Here is a 26,579-nt window from a genome sequence, read left to right as displayed (position 1 = left end):
CTCTTCACAGAGACTTGGGTTTTTAAAAATGTATTCCATACATGTTTGTGATTGTTTGAAGTATTTTTTAATCACGACTGCTTTAAAATCTTCGTCAGATAGTTTTAAATCATCTAATTACCTAAAAGCTAATACAGATATCTGACAGATAGCGTCTGCTTCCTCAGTATCAGCAGCTTTTTCCCTTCAGTTTGAGATCTTGTCTCTTGGTAAGATAAGTGATTTTTTTTAAACTGACACCTGGACATTTTCCTGTTATGCAATGAGACTGGATTTTTAAACAATTATTGATTTATTTATTTATTGGAGGTACCGGGGATTGAACCCAGGACCTCGTGCATGTTAAGCGTACACTCTACCACTGAGCTATACCCACCCACCAAAACTGGATCTTACTCAAGCTCATTTTATCTGGTTTTCTATGACATCACTCCAGCAGGGGAAGGGCAGGGTATTGCATTACTGACAAGTGGAGTAGAAGTCTAGACTCCCCACTTGGCCTCCACTGAAACACAAGTCCAGTAGCTCCTCATTACTGCCAGGTCGGGGTGGGAGTTTGGGTTCACCATGTGGTCTCTACTGACACTGTGGTGGGGGTAGCCTTGTTATCACCAGGCAGTGGGGAAAATCCTGACCCTCCACTAGGCCTCCTCTGACACACCCAGAAGGAAGGGGAAGAGGACTCAGGTGAGGGTGGAACTCCAGATCCAGGTTCCCTGTGTGTTCTCCACAGATCCTATGGGCAGGAGGGTGGCCTTGGTACTGCCCAGGGGGTGGGAAGAATGAAAGTCCCAGCACCCTACTTGGCCTCCTCTGGCATCACTTCAAATATAGGGAGGAGAGTCACCTCATTACAGGCTGGCAAGGACGGAAGTCTCTGCTGGCAGGGCCACAGTTTTCCCAGTGGTGTTTGGCTAGAGTAGAGTAGTTATTGTCTAAAAGTGTTCTGCCTTGTGAAGCTGCCCCTTTCTTCATCGTTGGCTAGAGAGCAGGTTTTCATTGGGGCTTTTTTATGTCTGTGCCTTTTGGCATTTCTGGGTTGCCAGCTTCCTTAGCTCCAAGTCTGGGATATATGAGGCAAAAGACAAACAAACAAAAAAACCCAGAAAGACAGGGAACTCACCACCATGTTGTTGCTTAGGTCCCAAGGCTTCTGTCCAGTCTGCCTTTTTCTCTCCACCTTTCAGAGTCTCCTATGTTTGTTTTGTGCCTCATGCCCTGGGGTTTTGTTGTGCTTGGTTGGAGGAATAGAGAAGTGTGTCTACTCCATTTTCCCAAAAGCAAAAGTCCTGTATTTTTTTTTTTTGATGTCCAAAAAGTTCAGACATAATGTCTCATAATGGTTTCTGCTAATTCCCTGGTGAAATGCTAGATATTTGGTTGAGTCCTTGATATAATGGATTCCCTCTTAAAGTTGAAATGTAATTTAGCTTTTATTTTTATTGGAGATGCTGTGCAAAAATATTTCTGTGTTCCCCTCAGCATCTTCAAGAGAAGCCTGGCCTATGATGAAAGGCTTTTCTCTTTTTCCTCTCTTCCAGGAGGTACTGAAATCCAAAAACTAGACCAGAGAGGTTAGATGACAAACACATAACTAATACCCAAGAAATGAATCCGCAAATGAACAAATGGTAGGTAGATATATAACACTGGTGTGGATTGTGCTATTCTAAGCAAAAATTAAAAAGCACTGATGTCTGGTTGCTCTAGGTTTAGGGAAACTTGTTGGGATATGCTATGGGTCTAGCTAAAGGAAACAGCTCTTTATATACAATGGTGATGAGTATTAATTAGCCCAACTTCCCGAGAACAGCAATTTAGCAGTACTTACCATGGCTTAAAATTAGTCAAACCTCAGTAATTGTTTCCTCAGGAAATAACAGTAAAGATAGAAAAGGCTTTAGACACAGAGACACCACAATGTAATTTTTAACACCACAAACTAGAACATTCTCACTTGTTATCTAAGTTCCTCTGGATGAGAAGGGTCAGCGCAAGATCCAGGGTCTTGGGCAGGGCTCGGGGTCGGGAGGAAGGCAATGGGAATTTCTTCCCTTGTTCACTTTGCAACTGGCAGAACAAAGTGTCACTTCCAAAAAGCCAGAGGAGACTGCGCTTTTTGCTTGGGCCTGGGACACTTTCAGTAATGCTATCTAATTAAATTTTCTGGCAAAGGAAAAATAGTCACCAGACTCAAGGAGAAAACACTGTATTTTCCTAAGCTGGAGAATGCCGTCATAATCTGAACTTGGCCGGAGAAGAAAGGTCCAAAAAGTGATTTCATTCAGAGGGAAAAAAGATGCCTAAAGGGAGAAAGTGACTTTGAATACTGGGAATCTGCCCCTGCAGAGAGGAACAGGGTAGAGCTGGGGGAGGTCACAGCACCTGGGATGGAGAAGGCACATGTAAACATCTGCATTAAGCCAACCAACCCTTCATGTGGTAGGAGAAGCAGCCTCTGTGGACAATATCAACTGCTCTTCCTTTTGTTTCTTCAGTTTTATTGGTCATATATCCAGAATTCATTATATAAATCTTTCAAAATAACTCGATATTACAAGAATAGTTTACAACTCAGCTTTGATTGCACAAATACTTGCCACAGGAAACCATTTTTACAAATACTTATATGTTTTCTTATAAGAATATTTTAAGAAAGAAAATAAGTCTCTATATAGCTTACAGCAAATTTTATGCAGTTTTTTTTCCCATTCAACCATCATTTCAGGTTTCTTATCACAGCCTTTCCGTTACAGCCAATAAACCTGTTGCTGCTTCTCATTTCAATTACTATTGAGATTCACACTGTTAAGAGTTTTTTGGCTTCTTTTTCTAATCTTTCCTGATCTGAAAGAATTCATGTATTCAGGCTAGATGAGGTCATTTAAACATTACTTCTCAATCTAATGTGTATCAGGTTGATCACTGTGCCTGGTAAAGAATCTCTTCACTTCTCACTTAGGCTAGACCGGCTACTAGTTCATCCCTGCTGTATCAAGCAGAAGGGATAAAGTCCTTACATTTCCTAATAGTTTCTAAACTGCAAAAACAAAACCCTAGAAATGAGAGTTAAATATAAATATTTAGAAAGCTAAAACATTTGCTAATGATTAGAAGTAGAGAACACTTTTAGATTTGAGGTCTCTCCTAGGTTGAAAGAGACATGAAAGAAAGAAAGTCTAAGATTGTGGCAGTAGTTTTATAAGATATTGAAAAACTGAAAAAGGTTAATGACTTAGGTCAGTGGTGTGTCATTTCCAAAGTGCCCAGAGCAAGTTATTCTTTAGGCCAAGAGCACTTTACAGGCTACTGACCACGTTTACCTGAAGAAACAGGACCCAGTAGGGGAAACATTTGGCATTCACTCCACTCCTTCACTGTTACTGAAAAGTGTGTCCAGTTAGCAAAGCTCATCTTACTTTTCAAGTAGCATGAATTAAAACCAAGAGCCTGGAAGTACTCTTCCGTCAAGTTCCTGAGTGCTCAGCTCCAATAGCCAATATTCTTAAAAGGATTCTTTAATCAAGCCCTTGTCGAATAAGAGATTTAACAGTTCTTGGGGACCACAACATGTCCCATTTTTCCTCTTTTATTTCTCTTGATTCCTCTTTCTCACCCCAGTGTTAACAAATTGCTACAGATTTTTCCCAAAATACCGTAGCAGTGCTTTGGAAATGAGTTATTTTGCATTACCAGAAGTGTCCAGTCACATTACAGTGGGTCACATTCGCATATAACCAGGAGGCGGCCAAATCCCATCTACTGCAGTGACTTTGCAAACTCGGCATAGTCGATGTATCCGTCGTTGTTCTTGTCGTCGTCTCTCAAAACACCATCTATTAACTTGATCAGTTCATCTTCGCTCATTTGTCCCTGTTCACTCCCTTCCTACAAGTTACAAATTTGACAATGATGAGCTGCACCTTTTACTGGAAGTACTTGGTTAATGTCCAAAACAAAATGTCCATAAACTCCTTCAAATGTAGTATGTGGCTACTTCTAGGAATCCACAAACTATCAGATACAGAGTCAATTCACAATAACCCAATTTAGAAATGATATTTGCCACTTAAAAGGCTGATGTAATCAATGGAGGCCCTTGATCATTCCTTTTAAAAATTACTTTTCATCCTTTTCTCATTACAAAAGTAATACATGTTCATTGCAGAAAGCTGAGTCCGGCTTATACAGAATTCTGAGCTTCACAGGTTCCAAGGACCCACAACCCATCTTAAGGAAAAGCTCACAGCCCAGCCCTTCCCTGGGTCAGCTCTGCTAAAGTGGAAACAGTCCACGCTGAACAACATCTCAGGGTCAGAACAAGAGGAAGAAGGCACTGCCCACTAGTAGACCCCATTATGCTCTTAGAGATGAAGGCATTTCTGCTCCAGAAGCAGGTGTGGCAGGGCTCATGGTGCCCACCACTGAGCTAACGTTGTTCATGTCCTTGGCTGATTCCTCTTCTGCCACTTCTGCGTGCCCCCTTTCCTCTATTGCCACTGCCATCCTTGCCTACCAGGGCTGCTAAACCCCAGTTCCTCTCCCTGACGCCAGTCTCTCCTCGCACCCAACAGTCTGCCTCCCACGGCAAACGCTAGTCATGCCTGCCTCCTGCCCAGAGCTGTCTGCACTCCCCACCGCCTTCAAAGCCAACTCAGATCGGTTCTCCTGGTGGCCAGAGTGAACACATGCACCTCCCCAGTTTTGCCTCTCCTCCCCTCTCGAAGCTGTGTGTGCCAGAGAGGGACAGACATCAGATTTGGAGACGTTTTGGAGACATCTGGATTTCAGTTTCCTCACCTCTAAAATGAAGGTAATAACAAGGCTGGTCCCAGCCTACTCCCAGGCTGTTGCAAAGATCAAAGGAGATCTCTACCCTACCGGAAAATGCTTTGTAAACTACAAGCACTGCACAGGGTCACCCAGACCCTCAATTATCACCAAGTTCCTCGATCCCTTGGTTCTGATTCACCATTCTTCTCAAATGATACACCTTCTCCCCTGCTCTGCATTTTGAATGTGGCCTGCCTTACAGGTTCTGGTCCTCATCCTCTGATGTGCAACAGAAATGCCTGAGAAACTTGCTAAAGATACAGGGCTCTGGGGCTTTTGCCTCAGCCGGTCACCCTTTGTGAGGACAGCCGAACAGGAAAAGAGGCAGAGCAGAGGGTGAGCAGAAGAAGGAGAAGCAGCAATATTGCTGCACAAGACAGAGGAAGTCATCAGGATAGGGGACTGAATTACCAAAGGGAAGCCCTTCCAAGACGCTGCCCACTGAGTGGCTGCCTGACCTACCTCCTTATGGACATGAGTGATGGCTGTAGAGAGTTCTAGGCCGTCAAGCAAATTATTGCCGTCATAATCATGCATTTTGAAATAATGGAGCTGCAGTTCTTGTGGAGACATCTCCGCCTCTGGTTTGTTGATGACGCCTTCTAGATGCTCCATGATATGCCTAAAAACCAACAGTGAGACTCAGACCACTTGGCAGCTATGCTGGGATCATACCAGTCCTTACCAAATTATAAGGACTCTGCAAAGTTCAAGATCTTAAAGTTTATTCATCCCCCAAAAAACAAACAGAAACAGTGGCAGACCACACTCAAAGATGACAGATAAAAGCAAGGCCATGAAAGGACCAGGGAAGAAAAATTAAACAGTTCATCTGTTCTGCTGGTAAAATTATGGGTGTTTTTTCCTTTTTATTATTAGAGTGTTGTTACAACACTTTGGGGAGCTATTAAATTTGTTTTTTCTTAAAGCAATTCAAGGATAACAAAGTATAGGGGAGGGTATAGCTCAAGAGGTAGAGTGCATGCTTAGCATGCATGAGGTCCTGGGTTCAATCCTCAGTACCTCCTCTAAAAATAAATAAATGAAAGGATAACAAAGTATAATATGTGAGGTTAACTGACCCAGGGCAAAAGTTGCAACAAATGATTCAATGTTTGAATGTACCAATAAAAAGAAGAAAAAGGTCTTGTCAGAGGCAAGAAAACTTAGCTCTATTCTGGACTCTGCCACTACCACTGGCCGTGTGTGTGTGTGTGTGTGTGTGTGTGTGTGTGTGTGTGTGTGTCTGTCTGTCTGTCTGTCTGTCTGTCTGTCTGTCTATAATGAAAGAGAGAGAGAATGAATTCAGGCAAGTCACCTACCCTTTTTGGGCCTCAAGATCCTCCATCTGTGATATGATGATGAAAAAAGAATACTTGACTTACAGATGACGATAAGGAATAAATACCATCCTTGAAAAATATCAAGAGGTCATACAAATAGCAGAAAGAAAAAGCTGCAGACAGGGAGGCCGCTGGACCACAGCCCTGGCTGATACGTACTCTTGGTCGTGCACTGTGTTCTTATCCAGGCCCATGCTGCCGGGGTGGGAGAAGCTGGCCCCAGGCTCCTCAGCCCTGGCACCTGGGGCACAAAAGGCCCAGAGCAGGCAGCACAGGAAGGAGGTTCTGAGCAGCCGCAGAGCTCTCATGGTCACCGGTACCTGGGAGGTGGGGAACACAGAAGATGAAGGCAAGAACACCAGAGCTGAGGTTCTCTCAAGGCTTGACACTGTCTGCTCCTGGGGACCCTGGTGAAGGGACAAGGCTGGAGAAGAAGAGGACTGGGCCCAGGCCAGCTCTGCCACCAGACTGCAGGTGACCTTGGGCACTCCAGGTCCCCATCACTCAAACGAGTAGGTCCAAGACATTTCCTGAAGCACCTTCAGAATGCCAAGCAACCCACTGAGCGTTTACAGGGATTTGAAGATTATTTCTGCCTACAAGTAGCTTGCAGTATGGTGAGAGAAATACTTCCTACCAAGAACACTAATAAAGGTGGAAAATGAGGTGTACTAAAGAAAGACAAAACCCTCTAAGGGGTCAGAGAAAGAAATTTCCTTTGGGCAAGGGAAAATCAGAGAAGGTGGGGACACCTCAGCTGGCCCGGGTGGATGAGCGCGCAGAGGACGTGCAAGACTGAAGGACTGAGGGGAGGTGCGAGCAGAGGGGTCCGTGCAGACACGTGGCAAAGAAACTCCAAGTGGTCCAGTCGGGAAGAAGCCTAGAGGGTCTGAAGCAGATGGAACAGTGGGCAGCAGGCTGCAAAGGCTGACTGGGCCGTTCTGGATGTGGCTTTGCACACTAGGCCAAGGGGGCTGACGTTTCCCGAGATAAACGGGAGCTGCTGAGGATGCATGAACGGGAGCTTGGTTTCAGAATGGCTCATCTGACAGCGTGGCGGGGAAGGTATTTCACGGAGCAAGACCAGAGACAGGAGTTGAGGGAGGAGATGAGGCAGGTTAGATCAAGGCCTGCGGCAGTGGACTTGGAATAGAGGACATTAATCCCTGCCTTGGCCATCTTCCGGGGCTGTGACAGAGGCAAGTGACTGAACCGCAGTGAAAGAGCCCTGGAGAGGAGAGTTACATAGAAATTAGGTTCCATCAAGTACTTGCGGGGTTTGGCCAGACTTGGAATTGTGGTCAACAAGAAGACATGGTGAGCTACACTGCAAGTTCCCCGAGGCAGGAGTGCTTGGTCCCCATCCGTACCCCACCAGGGTGCAGGCAGGTCTTTATTAACTCCTGTTCAACTGAAAGTCCTGGTCCTTCCAGGGGCTTACAGACTGACCTCAAAAAGGAAGGTGAAGACAGCCAGGAGACCTCCACACAACACAAAGAAAAGACCTCACTGACACATTCACTTCCCTGGATAACAAGGACCAGTCGTTTCTAATGGGCCAACGGCAGCCACAAAACCCACAGCAGTGAGAAAGCATGAGGTACTGGTCACGCCCTCGCATACGCCTCATAGAGCTCTGTTCTGAAGCTGCCGCCACCTCGGCTCTGTTCCTGGGGCTGAGGAGGATGGGTGCTGCAGGCCCTCTCACCACCCCAAAAGGCTCTGCGGGGTAGGACCCCAGAAGAATGCCATCCCCACAATGTTAAAGAAAATTTCTCAAACCCACTTGACCTGTCAGCAGTATCTTCCCTAAGGAGACAACAGTCACTTCTAGGGTGCAAAAAAGGAGCACCTAAGCAGCACTGTTACAACAGCCAATACATGGAAACAACCTAAATGTCCATCGACAGATGACTAGATAAAGAAGATGTGGTGTATACATACACTGGAATACAACTCAGCCATGAAGAATAACAAAATAATGCCATTTGCAGCAACATGGATGGCCATGGAGATCATAATTCTAAGTGCAGTAAGTCAGAAAGAGAAAGAAAAATACCATATGATATCACTTATATGTGGAATCTAAAAAATAAAGGCACAAATGAACTTATTTACAAAACAGAAACAGACTCACAGACAGAGAACAAACATGGTTACCAGGAGGGAAAGAGGGTGGGAAAGGATAAATTGGGAGTTTGAGATTTGTAGATACTAACTACTATATATAAAATAGATAAACAACAAGTTTATGTTGTATAGTACAGGGAACTATATTCAATATCTTATAGTAATGTATAATGAAAAAGAATATGAAAAGGAATATATGTATGTATATGTACGACTGAAACATTGTGCTGTACATCAGAAATTGACACAATATTGTAAACTGACTATACATCAATAAAAATAAATTAATTTTTTTCAAAAATGAGTAATCTTACTAATGAATAGGGACATCTATCATAGTTAATAATAGAAAAAGATGTTCAGTATATATCAAGAGAAAGAGTAGGCTACAAAATTCTGTAAAGAATAATTCATTGCAATAGTAAACAAAACAATGTATGTATCTTCCTCATACACAAAACAATGATTAAAAGCTATTAACAAAGATTATTTTCTGAATTATGAGATTAGGAGAGATTTTGATTTTTCTTCTCTTTACTTTTCTATTACTTCTAAAATTTCTACTATAAACATGTTTTTTCTTTACAAATATTTACTTAATTTTCAATTCATGCCATAATTTTGTTCCAGTACTATATGGATGGAATAAAAAAGGGCATTCCAATTAACTCTCATCTCTAGAAAATAATTAAGGAACAGCCAGAAACTATACTCCAATTTTACTAAATAAAAGTGTCCGGACTCTGATGAGGCCACTGCCACTCTACCTGGTACCAGAAAACAAGGTCTCAAGTTACTCTCAACAGAGACTGCCCTGATCAGAGCAGAATGACTTGTTCTGAGCACATTCCATAGAGTTCTGGGTCAAGAGGCACCAGAAGGGGAAGCCAGTTCCAACCAAGCCTTTCAGATTCATATGTGTTAATGTCTCCTTCCCCAGCAAGCCTTCTTCAGTTCCCAGTCTGGCTCAGGCATCCTTCCCATATGCTCCTAAGTGTTTCCCTCAGAAGGGTCCTGTCCATCACTTACAACAGCTCTGCATGCATCCTTGACCTTGCTGATTACCTGTTAGTGCCCCCAGCTGGACGGGGCTCTGTGGCATGGGGACCAGATCCACATTCCCAGCATGGGGCACAGTGCCTGGCACAGAGGCTGGTGGTTCTCAGCCTGTGTGCCATGGTCCTTGGGGGTTAGGGGGGATTACCACCTTCACAGATATGTTGCCAAGTTTTGATGTCATTGTAATTGAGGATAAAACATTTTTTGGAGATATTTGTCAGATAGTAGAGGTAGGTGGTCACTGGACTCATGGCACCATTTCCTGTAACTATGTGGTTGGATGCTTAGAATATCAGATGGGGAGAGGGGCAGGGAGAGGAAAGAGGTTCTATTCAAATAACACCAAAAAGCAACCAAGTGACTGGCAATACAGTAACTTTGGCTCCAAATCATCCCCTCTTCAAGAGAGGCAGGATAAAGGCCAAGGATCATCCTTTTTGGACTTATCCCATTTTTGTTTGCTGTCACAGTTTTCTAACCATCAGAAGACAACAAAAGCTAAATCTACAAATACAGAAAAGAAACTCCCCCCTACGAGTGCTACAATGAGAACGGGGAATCTGACTGCTACCTAACAAATTAAACTGCTCACATTGAAAAGGAAATATAAGCAACTCCCTTCCGCCAAACACAAGTTGCATCATCTGCACTCCAACTATTTAGCTCAAGGCCACAACAGAGTTTGGCAGATAAGCCCCAGGAGTTCTGGGCTCACAGGCCTTTGAGAAATTATAAAGGCCAGGCTGGAAGAAAATCCAAAGGAAGAGAGATTTCTGAAAAAGACTTCTGAACACAACCCACACTTTGAGATCCTTCACAAGGAGAAGCGTCGGGCCGTCCTGGGAGGGAAGCACAGAACAGCGTCAGCAGTGGGCTCCCGCAGTGCCCTGACTTAGCAGGGCTTCCCTCACCGCTCCAGCAGCCTCTTCCAGGCCCAGAGCATTTGCTCCCATTGGTTCCATCTCTCAGTCCTCTCTATTCCTCCCAGGCCCAATTCAAATGTCATCTCGGGGTTCTTCCTGCCAAGACCAACTGTTTCCTCCTCTGACCTCAGTCTGCAGTCTCTCACACTCGCTTGGCCTTAACATATGCTCATATATTGTTCTCCTTTTGTTTTTCTCTTTTCCTCCTCCTGTGAGAGACAGGAACCCATTTTCCGTCTCTCCTTTAGCCTACTGAATTTATCAGCAAGTACTGAGCTGACCTGGGCATAGCACACGTTCATGTCTGAATTAGGGTGGTGGGTCCTGGCACCTTGGTATGTTGTTCCGTATCATAGAGGATCTGACCTAAGCTAGAAAAATAACTTCCCTTCGGAGCCCTCCCACCAGTGGTTTGGCCTGGCCCACCCTCCCTCTCATTGTGTCCTTAGTCCTACTATCATGGAAGAGTTTGGAACCAGCCTTCCTCCCGAAGAAATCACAGCTGCTGTTCGCAACTTCTCTCTCATGCTGGGGCCCTCAGTTAAGAATTCAAACTCAAGGTAGCCATGCTCACCAACATCCAGACATCCTGTACTTGGAGTCAAAGCCAAAGAAAAACTCTGACTGGTACTTCCCCAATTAAAACAGCTATAGTCCTGGACTGAAGGCAAGAAAAGAACCAAGTTCCTAGGCCAAAGAAACCTCTACACAGGTTGGGGATTGAGAACTGGTTCTCAAAAAACGAGCATTTAATAACTTCATCTATTTGTTCATTTGGAGAGCCCAAGGAGCTGCCATGCTTCATTTATACATTTAACTAATTCTTCGCGAACAGCTTGGTACTGAGCTAGGTACTGAGATTAGGACTGTGACAGAGAGTCTCCTATCACACATATTACCACGTCATGGAAAAGAGAGATGAGTAAATAAGACAACTATCGGGTATCACAAAGCCCCAACCCATTCCTGTCTTAACACATGAAGGATTATTCTTGCAATTAAAGGATAGCACCTCAGGCAGAGGAAACATAATGTAACAAACACCTAAGCCTAGAAGTAACTTGGTAGAATTCAGGAACTAAAAAGGGTTCAATATAATTGAAGACAGTATAGTGATGGACAAGTTAGAGTAAAGGAAAAAGAGGGCAGGTGGTGAAGGGCCTTGTAAAGCCCTGTTCAAGAACTTGGATGAGCAATGGGAATCCACGGAAGGGCAGTAAGGCAACGGGGAGAGGGGTCTGGTGACCTGTTCGGATTTGTGTTTCAAGACCATCGCTCTGGCTTTCCATACATAAACTATAGAGGATGGGGAAGGGATACAGGTGACCAGTCCGGAGGCTACTGAGATAGTCCAGGAGAGAGATGACGACGGCCTGAACTAGCGAGAGCAGAGGGACCGGGCGTGGAGAAGTGGGTGTACCCAAGAGAGATTTGTGATGGATTCGATGTGAGTGGGTAAAGAGTGCAGAGGGTGAGAACGACGCCCAGGTTTCTGGCTTGGGCAACTGGGTAGATGGTGGATGCCCAGACAGGGAATACAAGAGGGGAATGCAAGCTGCCCCCGCCCCCGCACAGCCTGGCCAGGCTCACTGGCAGACAGGACGAGTTTGTCGTCTCCCCAGAGGGAGACGGGGTACTAGCGGCAGACGGAGAGTAAGGGCTCAGAGCCGTGCGCAGGTCCGCCGCAGGTCCTCCGAGAGGGCAGAGGTCGGTCCCGGCCGGGCCCACCACGCATTTTAAAACCCCTGCGGCTTTTGCCCCGGGAGAGAGGCTCGGCTGCTAGTCGGCTAGCTTCCCAAGGCTGCTGGGGACCAAGTCCACTTACCCCGGCCGCTCCTGCCTCCAACCTGAGCCCGAAGCCCCGAGCCCCACTAAGGCACTCCGGGATCCCACCCCGCTGAAAGCCACCCCGCAGACCCCCTCCTCCAACGTTGGGTCACAGACCTCACAGGCCTCAGGCCCACCGCGGCTGCTCCCTGGTTCACTCACCTTCGCTGCCACGGGACACTAAACAGCTTTCTCCAGACGCGAAGCCCTCCGGCGTGAGCCTCGCCAGCCCCCGTCCTCAGAAGGCCTTTTCTCGGCCCCGCCCCCTCCCCCACCCGCTATGCGCACGCGCGCTCCCTTCTGCCCGCCCATTGGCGCCACGGAGCCCCGCCCCTGCTCGGCGCCTGGCAGTGTGGGCAGCTGGGGTGATTCCACGTGTAACGGGCTCAGGCCCAGGAGGGGCCGGTTGGAGGCTTTTTTTCTGCCTACCTTCCCAAGGGCGACAGTGGGCTGGAGCTGAATTCGGCTACCTGAACCCCCAGGGTCTCGGCAGGTTGCTAGGCAACCCCAGAATCCCCCAGGAAGGGCGAGGAGGTAGGATGCCGAATGTGGTTGGGGCGGGCGCCAAAGCTGGCTTACAGCTCCACCTCTGCCTCCACATTTACAGGTTCCTGGGTTCCTCTGACTGACTGCAAATTGGGAAGATAATAGTGTAAAGAAAAAAATGTTGCTTGCCATTCCAGTTCTATAAGGATCTATAGCCACTGCAGTTGTCCACCCTGAGGCGAATTCAGGGTGGAGAAAAACAGGAAATACTCTGTGCTTTGGGTATATTGGCCCTTAGACAGTTAAGAGCCATATCTAATGGAAAATTTCAAATAACCCCAGGTTCTTGCACCTTCTTATACATAGAAGAGCGCTAAAATCATTAACTTGAGGTATGTATTCTTTGTGACTAGCAGTAATCTTTTGATGCTTGACTACGTTTTTACCCTCAAGAGTTCATATATATCCTGGCTCCTCCGTTACCTCTTTAGAGCAATTCCTCAAAGCTATCTGAGAAGCTGTCTCCTTAGCTGTAGTTCTCAGTAAGTCCCCTAAATAAAGCTTAACTCACAACTTTTATGTTGTGCTTTTTTCTTTCAGTCAGCAATAGGAATCTTAATTCCTCTCCTAATGAAAAGGTCAGAAATGCTGTAGCTGGCCTTGGATCCCACATTTCCAAGGTTGGCCTTTCTGCAGCTTCTGCTTGCTCTATGCAACAAGCTGCATCATCTGCATACACATTTACTCATATCTGAGTCCCACCAAGACTTTATGGGCAGCCCAGTTCAAACACCATCTTACTTGTGCAGTTCGCGAAATCAGCTATCATTCAAGAGAGGACAAAGCTCTTCAAAAAAAAAGACCCATTAACAAAAGAAAAAAATTGATAAGCCCTGCATAACTCTGCCCTTATGCTTTTCCTCCTATACAAGACTGTCATTCAGTGAATGTCTATTGACCATATGAATAAATGAATTTGGGACTGTCATTTTCAAAATCCGTTCTCCCATCTGTGTCCATAAAGATACATAATTATTTTTCATATGAGCCTGAACTCAGAAAGGGAGAGACAGGGAAAGAAAGGAAGTGGTTAAGTTAGTAGATGATCCCAGAACCCTCCCTGCAGTCTGCTTTAGTAGATCAGGGCCTCACAAGTTGACCAAGGCCACTGCCATTGACAGTGACACAGTCCTCCTCCCACCTTCATCTGAGTTTGAAATCTGTCAACCCTATCCCAGAGAGAAATCCCAGGACCCCAAAGTTCCTGAAGAAAGCCTATTAATTCAAGACTCCTCCTTTCCTTACTCTGAAGTTTGAGTTAGTTTGAGTTAGTTCATTTTCAAGCCCTGCATCTGCCATCCATCCATACTTCCATTTGCTCATTTATTCATTAATTCAGTAACATTTCTTGAATACCTACTATGTACTAGGCACTGTGCTGGGAGTTACCAGAGACATAAATACAAATAAGACATGGTTTCTTCCTTTAACAAGCTCAGTGTCTGATAGATGGATAACACGTTCTCATTCTGTTTAACCAATGCTCCCACTTTTTCTGTGGCTCTTACCCTGTGTCATTTCTCTCTTGAATCACCAATTGCTACTTCTCTAATAGACTATTCCCATTCATTTGTATAATCTTGCTTTCTGGTTTCTTCCCCACAATGCTACTAAAACTGTAATCTCCATGCAATTTCCATTGTACCTTCTTGTTCTCTGTTACTTGCCTTCTCAGTACTATTTATCACAGTTGGCCATTACTACTTTGAAACATTTTCTTCTCTTGTTTTCTGCTGCCAGGCACTCTTGGTCCTTTTCCCACCTTACTGGCTATTCTTTCTTGGGTTCTTTCACTGACTTCTCATCTTCTAGTCAACCTAGACTTATGGTTTTAGGTATCATTTACAAGCAGTTGACTCCAAAAGTTATATCTCTAACAATGACCTCTGCCTATAAAGTTCTAACTCCTCTAAACAACTTGACATCTCCACATGAATGTCTAACTGGCATCTCAAACTTAACTTGCCCCCCCAATTAATTTTCAACCCCAAACATATACCTCTTTGTTCTGTCCATTTTAGTGAATGTCACCGCCATCCATTTAGTTGTTCAAGCCAAGTTCTAGGAGCTATTCTTCCCCTCCGCAACTTTATTAAGGTATAATTGACATCCAAGAGACCATTGGCTGCTACCTAGACTACTGTGAGAACTTCCTAATTGACCTCCCTGCCTCCATCCTTGCCCCATTCTAGTTTCTGAGAGATAAATTTGTTCAAGCCACTTATAGGTGTTTTATAACTTGTAGCTGAATGCGTTTGTAACAGGCAGATAATTTGGTGCCAGATTTAGGACACGAAGAACAGACACTAAAATGTGGAATTGGCTAACTGAAGGTTAAGGTAGCCAGAGGTGAAGACTGTTCCAAATTGGGAAGTTGGTGACCAATTTGTTAAGCAGTAGTGACACTGTCCAACTGCTGTCACTTGCCGGACCTTGGAAAAAACCTACATGCCAACCAAAGTTGTATTGCAGGAGAACTCTCAGGAACAATATAGACCATTTGTGAATGTTGGGGTTTTGTTCTGTGTTTTTTTTTAAAGTAGCTTTCAGCCAAGTCCTTCAAGAGAGTGGCAAGTCCAGATTACAGATAACTGATTTGAAAGCTGAGATTAAAGAAAATAAGGCCTTGGTAAGAGAAGAACATCTTACCTGCAGCTTACAACCTAAGTGGCCAGAGTCCTACAATTTAGAGCCTTGCCGGGTTGAAATAAACAATTTTCTTTGATTATCCAAGCTAAACCCAGCACAAATGGAGACAGTGAAGAGGCAGCTTTATCAGCAGATAAGGTAGAGGCCCCAGGTAGCAAAGATGGACTACAGGTGGCATCTCTATCCACCTGCTTTGTTTTGAATTGCCTCCACTGTGTCAGTTTACTCCAGCAAGAGCATATGGTTGTTTTATTGTTCCCCATTCTCTCCAACACTTCTATCTTTCTCGTTTCACCAGAAAGTGAACCTGTCCTGTAGTTTAAATCACCAGACCATGAGAAGCTACATCTGGACCAGAAAGAGGGGCCTGCCCAGTACACAGAGTTCCTGGACTCCAAGCTGTATGTAGGAGCTGGTTGAGTGAGTGCCCCACCGTGTCATATGTGTCTGTGGGAAAGAGGGGTGTGGATGGGTTTTAGGTAACCAAGGAGCTACACCAGGCCAACACTGGTGAGTGAAAGTGAATAATAGCTCAGTTTCCATTTTCAACACCCTTATCTCCTGTCTGTCTCCACAATAAAGACTGAAAAATGTTAAACACTCACTTCCCCATTTTTTTTTTCAGCTAGATGGACAGGTGACACAGTTCTTGGCAATGAGACATAAGGGGAACTTGGGAAATCTTTTGATTCTCTGATAAAAGAGACAAGGGGTGGGTGCAGACCTTTCCCCTTCCTCCAGCCCCGAATGGGGACATAGCCCCTCAGCTGTCATCCTCAGCCATGAAGGGGAGTGGGGGAGTACTTCAGAAAGGTTGCTCCAGTGCTGTGGGGCCACTGAACTAGCACCAGCAGCTGCTTACTTCCAGGTACCCTGTTATGTGCAGAGAACTTCTATTTGTTTCAGCCACTCTAAGAGAGTTAACTTGCAGTCCAAAGCATTCCTAAGTGATACAGAGGTCAAGCAAGTTGTGGACTCAAATGTGAACTGGATTTATCAGTGGGAGGTCACTAGGGACTCAGCAGTTTTTGTGGAGTTCTTGGTGGTACCCAAAGTACAGTGGGTGGTGAGTGGCTGGTAGGTAAGACGGTACAGCAAGCTTGGGCAAGCCTTTCGAGCATTGGCTACGAGGGAAAGGAAAGTAGCTAGAGGGGGACACAGGATCCAGAAGGTTGTCTTTAAGTTGGAGGGCTTTGTGCATGTTTAAATCCTTTTGGGAAGGAGCCAGCAAAGATGAGATGGAAAAGAGCAGAGTGGACAAAATGGAAAGAAGCAGGTTCTTGAGGAGGCAGGAAAGAATGGATACAAAGCCCAGAGGGGTGTTAGCCTGAAATTTGGGCGGCATGGCTATTTTCTGAGAATGCTGTGATTGGGGGAAGGGCAGGTAGATGGAGTGGAAGTCAGAGTTTGGAATCATCATTGCATAATTGGGAAAGCAAGCTGCCTAGGGGAGATAGAAGACTTTCTGGCCTGAGTGGAAGGCTCAGATGAAATTGGAGCTTGTTCATGGAGAATGGTACAATCTGCATAATTATTTGCTGGTTTACAATGGTTAATGTGCATTTCTTGAAATTTCATTAAAAATTTTTTTTGCATCTAAGTTACACTTGAATGTGGCTAGAAAAAAATAGAACAGAAAGTTGTCTAATAAAAAACCAAGTTCCTCTCTCTCCATCACCAAATCTTCTCCTGCTTGCTAGCTACTCTTATGACCACATCAGGGTTGAGTAGGGTCGGGGGTGATGGAGTGGAGAGTGGTAAGGGGGATAAGGAGGTTCTCACTAAACTGGTACAATAAGTCGGCTCTTCCTCCCCCTCTGTTCGACTGACATGTGATGCTGATTCACTCACGAGTGCTTCTGCCTGAGTCCCTTCAGGAGCTCTCCCTGCAGTTCCCCTGACATGGCAGCACCTCTCTTTCAGAAGGCTCCTGGTCCTCTCTCAATATCTGGGTGCCCTGAGCAGTCCAACAGACACTCTTTGGGGCAGAATCCCTTTAAGATTCTGCCCAAGGGCTCATGATGGGTGTTTTCCAGGATATGGCGAGCTCCATGGGGTCCAGTATGGGACCTGGACATTGGAGAAGTAATACTGAGGGTGATGTCTAGGAAGATGGGCCTGAGAGCATCCTCAAGCCCTCAGTCCCTCGAGCTGCAGCATGGTTCAGCCAAAGAAAGCAAGAATTCCAAAGCCCTCTAATGGGGACAGGTGTGAGAACAACCAGATAAGAGCTGGTGATTGGTTGTGACGAGGAGAATACAAAGTAGATCCACCTGACAATGAGAGGCCATGGCAGGACTTCAGACTTTAGCAGCACATGCAGGAAGCCCGGGGGCCGTCTCGTCCTGGGTGTATTTGCTTTCAGAGCCATTCCTCACTCTTCCCCTATAGTGCATTGCATTTCTTAGCCTCCCCTGCCAACTGGCTTCTTGCTGCCTCAGATAACAGAGTAACAGCAAGGGATCAGAGGATGGAAGGAATGAAGAAACTGCCTTTATGGGAAGGGAGAGTCAGTGAGGAATTCCAGGTACTCGGATTGAAATCCACCTAGATTCCACCATTCTAATTCCCAAGGTCCCGTATGTTCTTTTTTTTTTTTTTTAATGTTATTTTTTGAAGAGGGGTGGTAACTAGCTTTATTAATTTATTTTTAATGGAGGTACTGAGGATTGAACCCAGGACCTCATGCATGCTAAGCATGTGCTCTAACACTGAGCTATACCCTTCCCCCCATATTCATATTCTTTTTCATTAAAGGTTATTACAAGATATTGAATATTATTTTGTTTTTTTAGAGGGGAATTTTTTTTTTTTTTGTAGGGGGGGAGGTAATTAGGTTTTTCAATTTTACTATTTATTTATTTTAATGGAGGTACTGGGGGATTGAACCCAGGACCTTGTGCATGCTAGGTATGCACTCTACCACTGAGCTACACCCTCCCTACTAGGTCCCATATGTTCTTAATCAATGCCATAACTTTCTCATAAGAGACATTCGTTGTGTAAACAAAAAGAACAAAGAGGGTCATAACCCACTGCAGCTGTCCACCAACAGTGCACCCTGAGCAGAATTCAGGATGGAAAATCAGGATGAAACATTGTGTGCTTTGAATATCTGGGCCCCTAGATAATTAAGATGCATATCTGAGGAGAAATTTCAATGACTCCAGATTCTTGCATCTTCCCAGACATAGATATCTGTTCTTTATTTTTTTTAATTAACTAATTAATTTTTGTTAATGGAGGTACTGGGTATTGAACCCAAGACTTTGTGCATGCTAAACATACACTCTACCATTCAAGCTATATCCCCCACCCTAGATATCTGTTCTTTGTGATTAGCAGTAATCTTTTACCAAGATGTATACCTGACCACAGGTATTTCCCAGCCAAAAAATTTATATATATACTGGCTTCTCCCCTGCCTCTTCAGAGCAGTCTCCTCAGAGCAACCATGAGGCAGTTTCTTAGGCTATAGTCCTCAGTAAGTTCCCTGAATAAAACTTAACTCACAACTTTTTTACATTGTACATTTTTTTAAGTCGACAGTTTGTAAATTCATCTTATGTTGTAACATGGGTTCCCATGGTATCAGACTCTGAATCTGGATTTTAGCTGCTTATGTTCAGCAGCTCTAAGAGGAAAGAGATCTTTTAGGACATTTTAAGAGGCTCTGACTGTGATTTGAGCCAAGAATTTTAAATTCAGAGTTGGTGATTTAAAAAATTTTTTTAAACTCTCCATTCCATTATAATGATACATCACTGTTCATACAGCGCATGAGTACTAGAGGATATGTGCAGACATCCCAAGGGTGCCAAGGCACAGGTAGTTTTAGATAAAGATTACTTTCCAGCTTGTCCATTTTCCTATGCACTCTTCACTAAGATTGACTTGCCTGACAAGGACCTACCTTAGAACATCAAGTCACTTGGCCCTTTCACAATCCTGTTCCCTCCCCTCCTTTAAACAATGAAATCCCATCCTGAATCTTACTAATATGCATCATCCCAGGGCATAAAAAGCTCAAGATAACCACAAAGGGGACAATTCAAAGTGAGACTATACAAGCCAGCCCCTGGCAGAATTCATGTCAACATTCTAGGAGGGCTGGTTTGGCTGCCAGTCCACAGCACTGATAATTATGACGTGAGTTACATCATGGACTAGAAATGCTATGAGCCAATAATCATGGTAGTAAGTAAAACTCGGTTTCCATATACAAGGGTTTGGGCTACGTCACTATAGAAGACGGGGGAGGTAGTTTGTCACTGTGCTTTACATTACATACCCTGATGATCTGAGTGGACGAAAAAACTGTTGACTGTGAACCAAAAGTTTAATTTACATTCAGATTGAGTATTTTTAGGGTTCTTGTTGGGAATGCAGGGCCCTTGGAGATGCCAAATGGCAAATCCAATAGTGTGAAAGAAGCAGCTGGAGTGGTAGGTGAGGAGGACATCCCATCAGGCTTCCTCCACCTCTGGATGGCCTAATGACTCACTGCCACTGTAATAACCAGTATAAACAAGAGTGATTTGATGGAGGCAAGGGGTTGAGTCGGTGCACAGGAAGAACCAAACACCTAGACAGCTCACTGTTGACACTGATGTGATTTTTTTATTGCAGGAAACTCTTGTCCGGGATGGTAAAAGTTGTAACCATCATTTTTTGCAGAAATTTCAAGAAAAAAAACTGTTTAAATAAACTGCAACTTTTCGATAGTTAGGATCCAACCACTCTACTCTCTAAGACTTTTTGAAACTCTTACCTCAAAACCCTCACCTTGCCCTACCCAGCAACCTTCAATTATTGTATCATGATTCTTGCCCGGGTCCTAATCAAGCCCCCTCACTGGAAGAGCTACCTTCAAATAGATCCCAACACTTCATAAATATCCTGACTTTGTCTCCCCAATCTAGATGCTACCATGACTTTGCAGAGCAGTGTTCTTCCTTCCTGTAATAAGAACGAACTCAGACTTGTGTTATCATAAAGCTGTTCTGATGGTTTTTTTCAGGGAGCCACCATTCAGTTACGGAGGCTCACTGAGATCCAGTGGAGACCCCCTTCACCACTGCAGTGCAAGACCCCTGACTCTGAAACAGCGTGCTCCTCTGAGGCCCTCAAGCCCTTCGGGGGTCTTTTGGGCTTCACTAGTGAGAGATGTAAGGCTTGCACTGGGCCTGAGTGCCAATTTCTTTTTTTAAGTCTCCTTTTTATTGAGCTTCCCAGATAATGAGTCCATTTTATTTCTCAGCAATGAGGAATCCTTTAAAGGAATTCTTTGATTACCTGAGTGTACTTGAAAGTCTTTTCTCCTTGGTGGATATCCACCTTATCACTAACCAAGCTACTGTTTGTATCTGTCCTGGTCACTTATTGTTGTGCATCTAGAAGAATAAAGTTTATGGTGAAGAGGGCAGGTGTGGGTCCTGATAAATCTGTCCCTAAGCCAGCCCAGTGAAAAATTTTGTCTCAGGCCACTGATCAACACCCTATGAGAACTTTCCTGAGACTTGTTTTGTCTGTGAGAATTTGGTTCAGCGGAGATCTCTCCACACCCTTCACCTGGTGGGAACTATAAATTCATCAGTTGCAGTTGGATAAGGTCTAGCTGTGAGGCTGAGAGGCCCTGAGCCACGGGATGCACAAGCAACTCTTGACTGACAGTCCAAAGCTCTCATGGAGTTCTCTTAATATAAACCCCAGTCCATGCCTTCCTTGGGCCCAACTTCGGCTTATCTGTATTTATGCTATTGCCCAAATTTGTGCACTTATCTTTCTAAATAGCATCATTTCACCAAGGATAATTCAGAATGGCCCCTATAAGAACTTTTGATATGAAAGAAGTTATTCACTTGAGAAGTGCTTTGGAAGAAAAAGGGAACAATTCCAAACATTCAGTAGTCTTCATTTTTTCGTTAGCATGAGGAAGCCTCCAAAAGAAACTGGATTCCAGAATTGCTTCCTTAACAGATTCTTTTCAAAAGAAAAATTAGAACTTAAAACTGTCTTTTAGATACCCCCAAACTGCTACTCAAACACATTATTCCTCTTCTTCCATCCCACGTTTTCCATCTCCTGCTGCTCCATCTCTCTCTCTCTGACCTACCCTCTCCTTCCCTCCTGGCCAGCTAGATACCCCAAACCTCACTTACCTCTTTAAGGTAACTCTCCTTCAGCACAGAGAAAACCTCTTATGGTTAATTTTAAGCTCTGGTTTCATTCTCAGCTGAAAGCCATTGTCAAAGACTCTCCAAGGCTTAAACAAGATAGAACACTGCAGAGGAATTTAGGATAGTTTGAGGGACATATACTCCAGGGTGGCCAGATATATACCACAGTTCATATGTTGCAAAAAGTTCAATGAAACAGTCGGAATGGGAAGACTGCCAACAATGACTGAAAAGACCTTGAATTGCATAGTGATTAGAGAAGGAATTTAGAGAAGCTGCAGGTGTGGGTCAAGGTCTTTTGGAGGCTATCCTCTGTCTTTCCTGTGAAGACAGATTGTGGTCTGATTCAGTTCTTCAAGCCAAAGAGAGAGAAGGCTGACGGAGACTTTAGGGATAGGGACAGCATTCAGTTGTAAATCCTAAAGCAGATGTGACCATGGCTCTCCCTCTTACCTTTTGTGAATGGCTTCAAACAGAAATTGGGGATTTAATATGCAAGCAAAAAATAGGATGGGAAATAGCCCCAAGGTCAAACCTCCAAAACCTTGAGCTATTTTGAAAGAGCTCTATAACTAAGAAACTAAAGGAAAAAGAAAAAAAAAAAAGAAAGTTATCATTGAAGGTGTTCAATTTCCCATTCTACCCTTAAACCCACAAGGAAACATTTCTCTAAAAATTAAAAGACAATCTTATAAATTTTGATTGATATTGAGACAGGAGGGAAGGGGGCAGGGCACAACCATTAAAAGAACGACACAGCAATTAGTACCAAGATAGCAGAAGATTCAACTCCCAGTAGACCTTGAGCTTCATTATATGCTCATTGTAATGTATTAGCATACTAAATGTCACTCCCACAGGTGCCGCGTTGGTTCTGAGGCTAACCATAAAAGGCCAAAAAGTGGGTGATGGCCTAATTCCTGGGAATCCCAGCCCCTTCCCCAAAGTATTTGGAATAATCCTCCCATTTGTTAGCATATGAAGTTACCAAGCCCACAAAAACTAACAGCCTTGCACTCCACGGCCTCTCTCAAATCTCTTGCCTTCTGAGATACCTACACTCTGTCTATGGAGTGTGCATCTCTCTGAATAAATCTACCTTCACTCTACTATGGCTTGCTCTTAAATTCTTTCTTGTGTGAAGCCAAGGACCCTCACTTGGCGGGGCGCGTCCCAGGGACTCAACCGAGACTTGGGACACGACCGTCTTCTCGTGCCCCATTTTCCTGTATCAATATGGTCACAATAATATCAACCTTAAACCTGAGCACAATTATATAGATCTTCCTCAACCCATCATAAGTTGAAAATATCATAAGTCAAAACTGCATTTAATTAACCTAACCTACTTATAGCTTAGCCTCGCCTACCTTAAATGTGCTCAGAATTTAGCCTACAGTTGGGCAAAATCACCTAACACAAAGCCTATTTTACAATAAAGTGTTGAATATCTCTTGTAATTTATTGAATACTGTACTGAGTGAAAAACAGAACAGTCTTCTGGGTTTAGAATGGCTGTAAGTGTATTGGTTGTTTTCCCTCATGATCTCGTGGCTGGCTGGGAACTGTGGTTCACTGCCCTACCCACATCACAAGAGAGGATCTCACCTCCTATCACTAGCCCAGGGAAAAGATAAAAATTCAAAGTGCGGTTTCTACTGGGCTCATATCACTTTCCTACCATCTTAAAGTTTGGAAAGTCAAACCATCATAAATCAGGGACCATTTGGACAACCTTTTCCTTGGAGTCAACAAACTACTCTGTCAGGCGTCTACTAATCCTCACCACACTTTCTGTAGGCCCAGGGCCTAACCAACAGCCTTGAACTTTTAACCAAGGAATGTTCTTTTCTCCTTTGTGACACCACAACTCATTAACTTTACAGCAAGGGATTTACTGTGTGAATGGATTGAAACATTAAGCGCTCTCCTGGTGGCCTCTTCCTTCCAGTCCCTGAGGACCTCCGTATTCATAATGAGGTTCTGGCCATTGTGGATATTGATTTACCAGTACTTTTGCGTGTAAATGAAGCATAGATTGAAGCTCTCTTGTGGGCAAACAATTCTACTGATACTCTACTGAAACTAAACCCCTCAAGGTTCAGACTGACCCACAGAAACCTCTACCTAAACTTGCACAATAACCTGTAAAACAAGGTACTGAAGGAGAAATAAAACTAATCATCAAAAGCCTGAAAGAGAAAGGAGTCTTCATACCTTGTCCTAGTCTTTGTGACACTCCCATCCCCCCAGTCAAAAATCCTGTAGGCAGGAGTATAGATTCACTTAGGTCCCCCAGGGCCGTAAGTAAGTCGCTCTTTGCTTCCCCTCAGAACCAAACTCAAATACTATTTTATCCTCAAGACCTAAGGAAACTGACTCTGTGCTGTACAATTGTAGAGCTATGTTGTGCTTTCTTTGATGTCTCTTTAAATCAAAAGTTAGTATTTGTCCTTTTCAGGGAAAACCAGTGACAAACCTGGACCACTATGCCTCAGTTTCTTTGGTGCCTTCCTACTTTTCACAAGTCCCCACCCAGGACCTCCAGAGCTTGAAACTGTCTTGTGATCCTATTCTAATCCAACATGTGAACAATCTTCTGTGTTCCAAAGATGAGGTGAGCTCTAAAGTGGATTCATCTCTCTGCTTACTCTTTTAGCTCAGAGCAGGCATACAGGTTCCAGAGGGAAGTTAACAATTTGTCAAAGGAAAGTACATGACTTAAGACAAGATTTATCCCATGGAGGTAAACCTCTTACTCCAGACAACCAGCTGTGCAAAAGGTTCCCGGCCAACTAAGAGACAGTTATGAGGATTCCTGACTCTCACCGGCCACTGCAGGCAGGGTATTCCCAACTTTTCTGAAACTCCCACATCACTATTTGACTTACCCAAGTCCTTGGTAACCAAACCTTTTCTCTGGGAACAAACATGAACTTGTTTTTTGTGAGTTCAAATGAGCTGTTCAATATCCTCCCATTTGGGGCCTAACTAAACATGATAAACCTCTCAACCTGTAAGTAAATCCAAGATGTCACCAAGCCCTTAACCTCATGAGAATAAAGACAAATAGCTTAGCCTCTTGTAATCCAGTGGCAAGAGCCTCCCACTTAACAGAGGGGCAGCATCTGAACCATTGGCTTGGTTTCAGAGCCTCCTTTAAATCCGGTAGTCCCTCACCACGTACCATCTTTGTTGCTCCCTGAAAATACATTTCTCAGCAAGTCGATTTAGCTCCTGTAAACTTCCTTACTTTCCCTGATATGCTACAAAGTCTGTCAAGTTAGTAGTCTCCCTCACTCTGGTAAGCAATGAACTCAGCTTTGTCTGATCAGCAAGTTATTTTGGTAGCATTTTTGAACTGGCAAATGACAGCAGTCTTTATCAGAATTTGTCCTAAACGTTCACCTGAAAGATTCCAGATTATCAAAAAATAAAAACCACCACCACATATCCTATTGCCATTGATTTTGGCAAATATTACTGATTCAGTTATGGTGGTTCTCAGTTCTTGTTCTTACAGTCTCTTACTCCCTTGTAAAATGCTGAACACTGGTAGGCTGGGGTCTTGTCTCTGCTGGAAAAGAGCAGTGAAGGGATCTGGCTTGTGTTCCTAAGCACTGAGGGGCAGCGCATAAGTTTTAACCATAATGCTGTGTTTTTCCCTCCCACGCCCTATGCTCACACAGATATTGGTGCACCTGTCAAAGAAACAGGCAGTAATTCCCCTTCAGTTAGTCCCCTGGAGTCTGGCAAAATGGGGGCGGGAATTGGCAAAGGATTGGAGAGAAAAGAGGGAGGAGAGAACATTTCCTGATTGTGTCAGGATTCCTCTTACCAACTCTGCTTTTGTCTGTCCCAGGGCTGACTCTGGGGCAAATCACCAGGTTGTCTTCAGGCCACCCTCACCCAGAGGACACACACAGCTGTCTCCAAATGAAATCCAGTTCTGGTGACCAGCAAGGGCAGCCAAGGGATAACCAAAAGCCAGCTAGAGCAGTTGACAGGAGGAGGCGTTTGTGTAAACTAGTTAACCGCCAGAGCTATCCTCATTGTCCTTCATCTGCCTCCTGGCCTCTGGGAGCTCAGAGCAGCAGCCAAGATGAGGAATTCTGCCCCCCAAGCAAGGAATGGAGCTGCATCTGGAACCTAGAGAAGAGAGTATCCAGGGGGTAGATGGGGGACGGGCAGGAAGGCTGCCTTCAACAGATAACCTGTTGTGGCTGCGCAGGTAAAGGGCCCAGGAGCCTGAGCTCCGCTTGATGATAACTTCCCAAGGTTACAGTTGTCCAGAAGCACAAAGCAGGGTCTCCTGACACTGAAAGCGGTGAAGCTCACTCCCAAGGTCATACATCAGGTAGTGGTTGAGAAGGAAGGTGGACACCTTCTAACTCTTAGGGGTCCAAACTTAAAAGCTTGCTCTGACTCTACCGTCTTCTGAAGTCTTCCATCTGTGCCACGTACTATGTCACTTAAATAGTTTTGGTTTGCTGTTTTGGTCTTGCAGTGATTTATTGCGTGATGGCCTCCATCCCCACACTGGACTGTAAGCCGTCCGGAGGCAGGGCCACCATAACAGATCTCAGGCAGAGGGTGTTCTCTGGCCTCTTCCTTCCAGGCCGCCCTGTAATCCTTTGAACTTCTTAGTACCCTCCACAGCAGCGGGCTAAGCGCTGCTAAGAGCTGTGTACAGCTTTGATCATAGTCTTTAGACATCAGAATTTAAAAATTAGTAAATACCAAGTTGGAGTAACAGTTTAAAACCAGGGCAACAGGATTCCGCAGAGGTCAGCCAGTTGGGGTGGGGAGAGACAAGTTGGAAAGAGGAACTCCGCTCTTAAAAAAGAAAGTACAAGCCTCTCGGAGCAGAGGCGTCCGGAGAGTCGCGGGTCTTGGAACCGGCTGGTGTCCCAAGTAGCCCGGGGGTGTCCCGCAAGGCCCGCAAGGCCTAGCAGTGTGGGACCCGGGCGGCGGCCGGCGGCTCCCAGTGAGGCTCGCCCTCGGAGTCAGGAGCGACCAGCCGGCCGGCCTCTCCCCGGATTTGTGACGTGCCGGAGACAGCCGTAGTGACGGGGCCACCATACAAAGCC

General features: G+C 44.7%; 1 protein-coding gene and 1 long non-coding RNA gene across 3 annotated transcripts; one reads left to right on the top strand and one right to left on the bottom strand.

Moving 5' to 3' along the window:
- Nucleotides 1-2,484: 2,484 nt before the first annotated feature.
- MCFD2 (multiple coagulation factor deficiency 2, ER cargo receptor complex subunit) lies at nt 2,485-25,347 on the bottom strand. Of its 2 annotated transcripts, none has more exons than XM_031466964.2 (4): nt 25,328-25,347; nt 6,336-6,496; nt 5,296-5,455; nt 2,485-3,888 (listed from the first exon to the last, which is right to left on the bottom strand). In XM_031466964.2, exons 2-4 carry the CDS (start codon nt 6,482-6,484, stop codon nt 3,760-3,762), a joined length of 438 nt encoding a protein of 145 aa, XP_031322824.1. In that variant the 5' UTR covers nt 6,485-6,496; nt 25,328-25,347; the 3' UTR covers nt 2,485-3,759. The 2 variants fall into 2 exon arrangements, with proteins under 2 accessions (XP_031322824.1, XP_010982336.1); XM_010984034.3 differs by lacking the exon at nt 25,328-25,347 and adding an exon at nt 12,278-12,382.
- Nucleotides 12,474-24,391, top strand: LOC116157473 (uncharacterized). The gene is made up of 3 exons (XR_004141565.2): nt 12,474-12,649; nt 15,609-15,730; nt 23,951-24,391. It is a non-coding gene; the product is annotated as an uncharacterized LOC116157473 (long non-coding RNA).
- Nucleotides 25,348-26,579: the final 1,232 nt, after the last annotated feature.

The sequence above is a fragment of the Camelus dromedarius genome, chromosome 15 (assembly GCF_036321535.1).
Source record: "Camelus dromedarius isolate mCamDro1 chromosome 15, mCamDro1.pat, whole genome shotgun sequence".
In the NCBI taxonomy this organism is placed as follows: domain Eukaryota; kingdom Metazoa; phylum Chordata; class Mammalia; order Artiodactyla; family Camelidae; genus Camelus; species Camelus dromedarius.
This window is presented reverse-complemented; position numbering and strand designations above follow the sequence as displayed.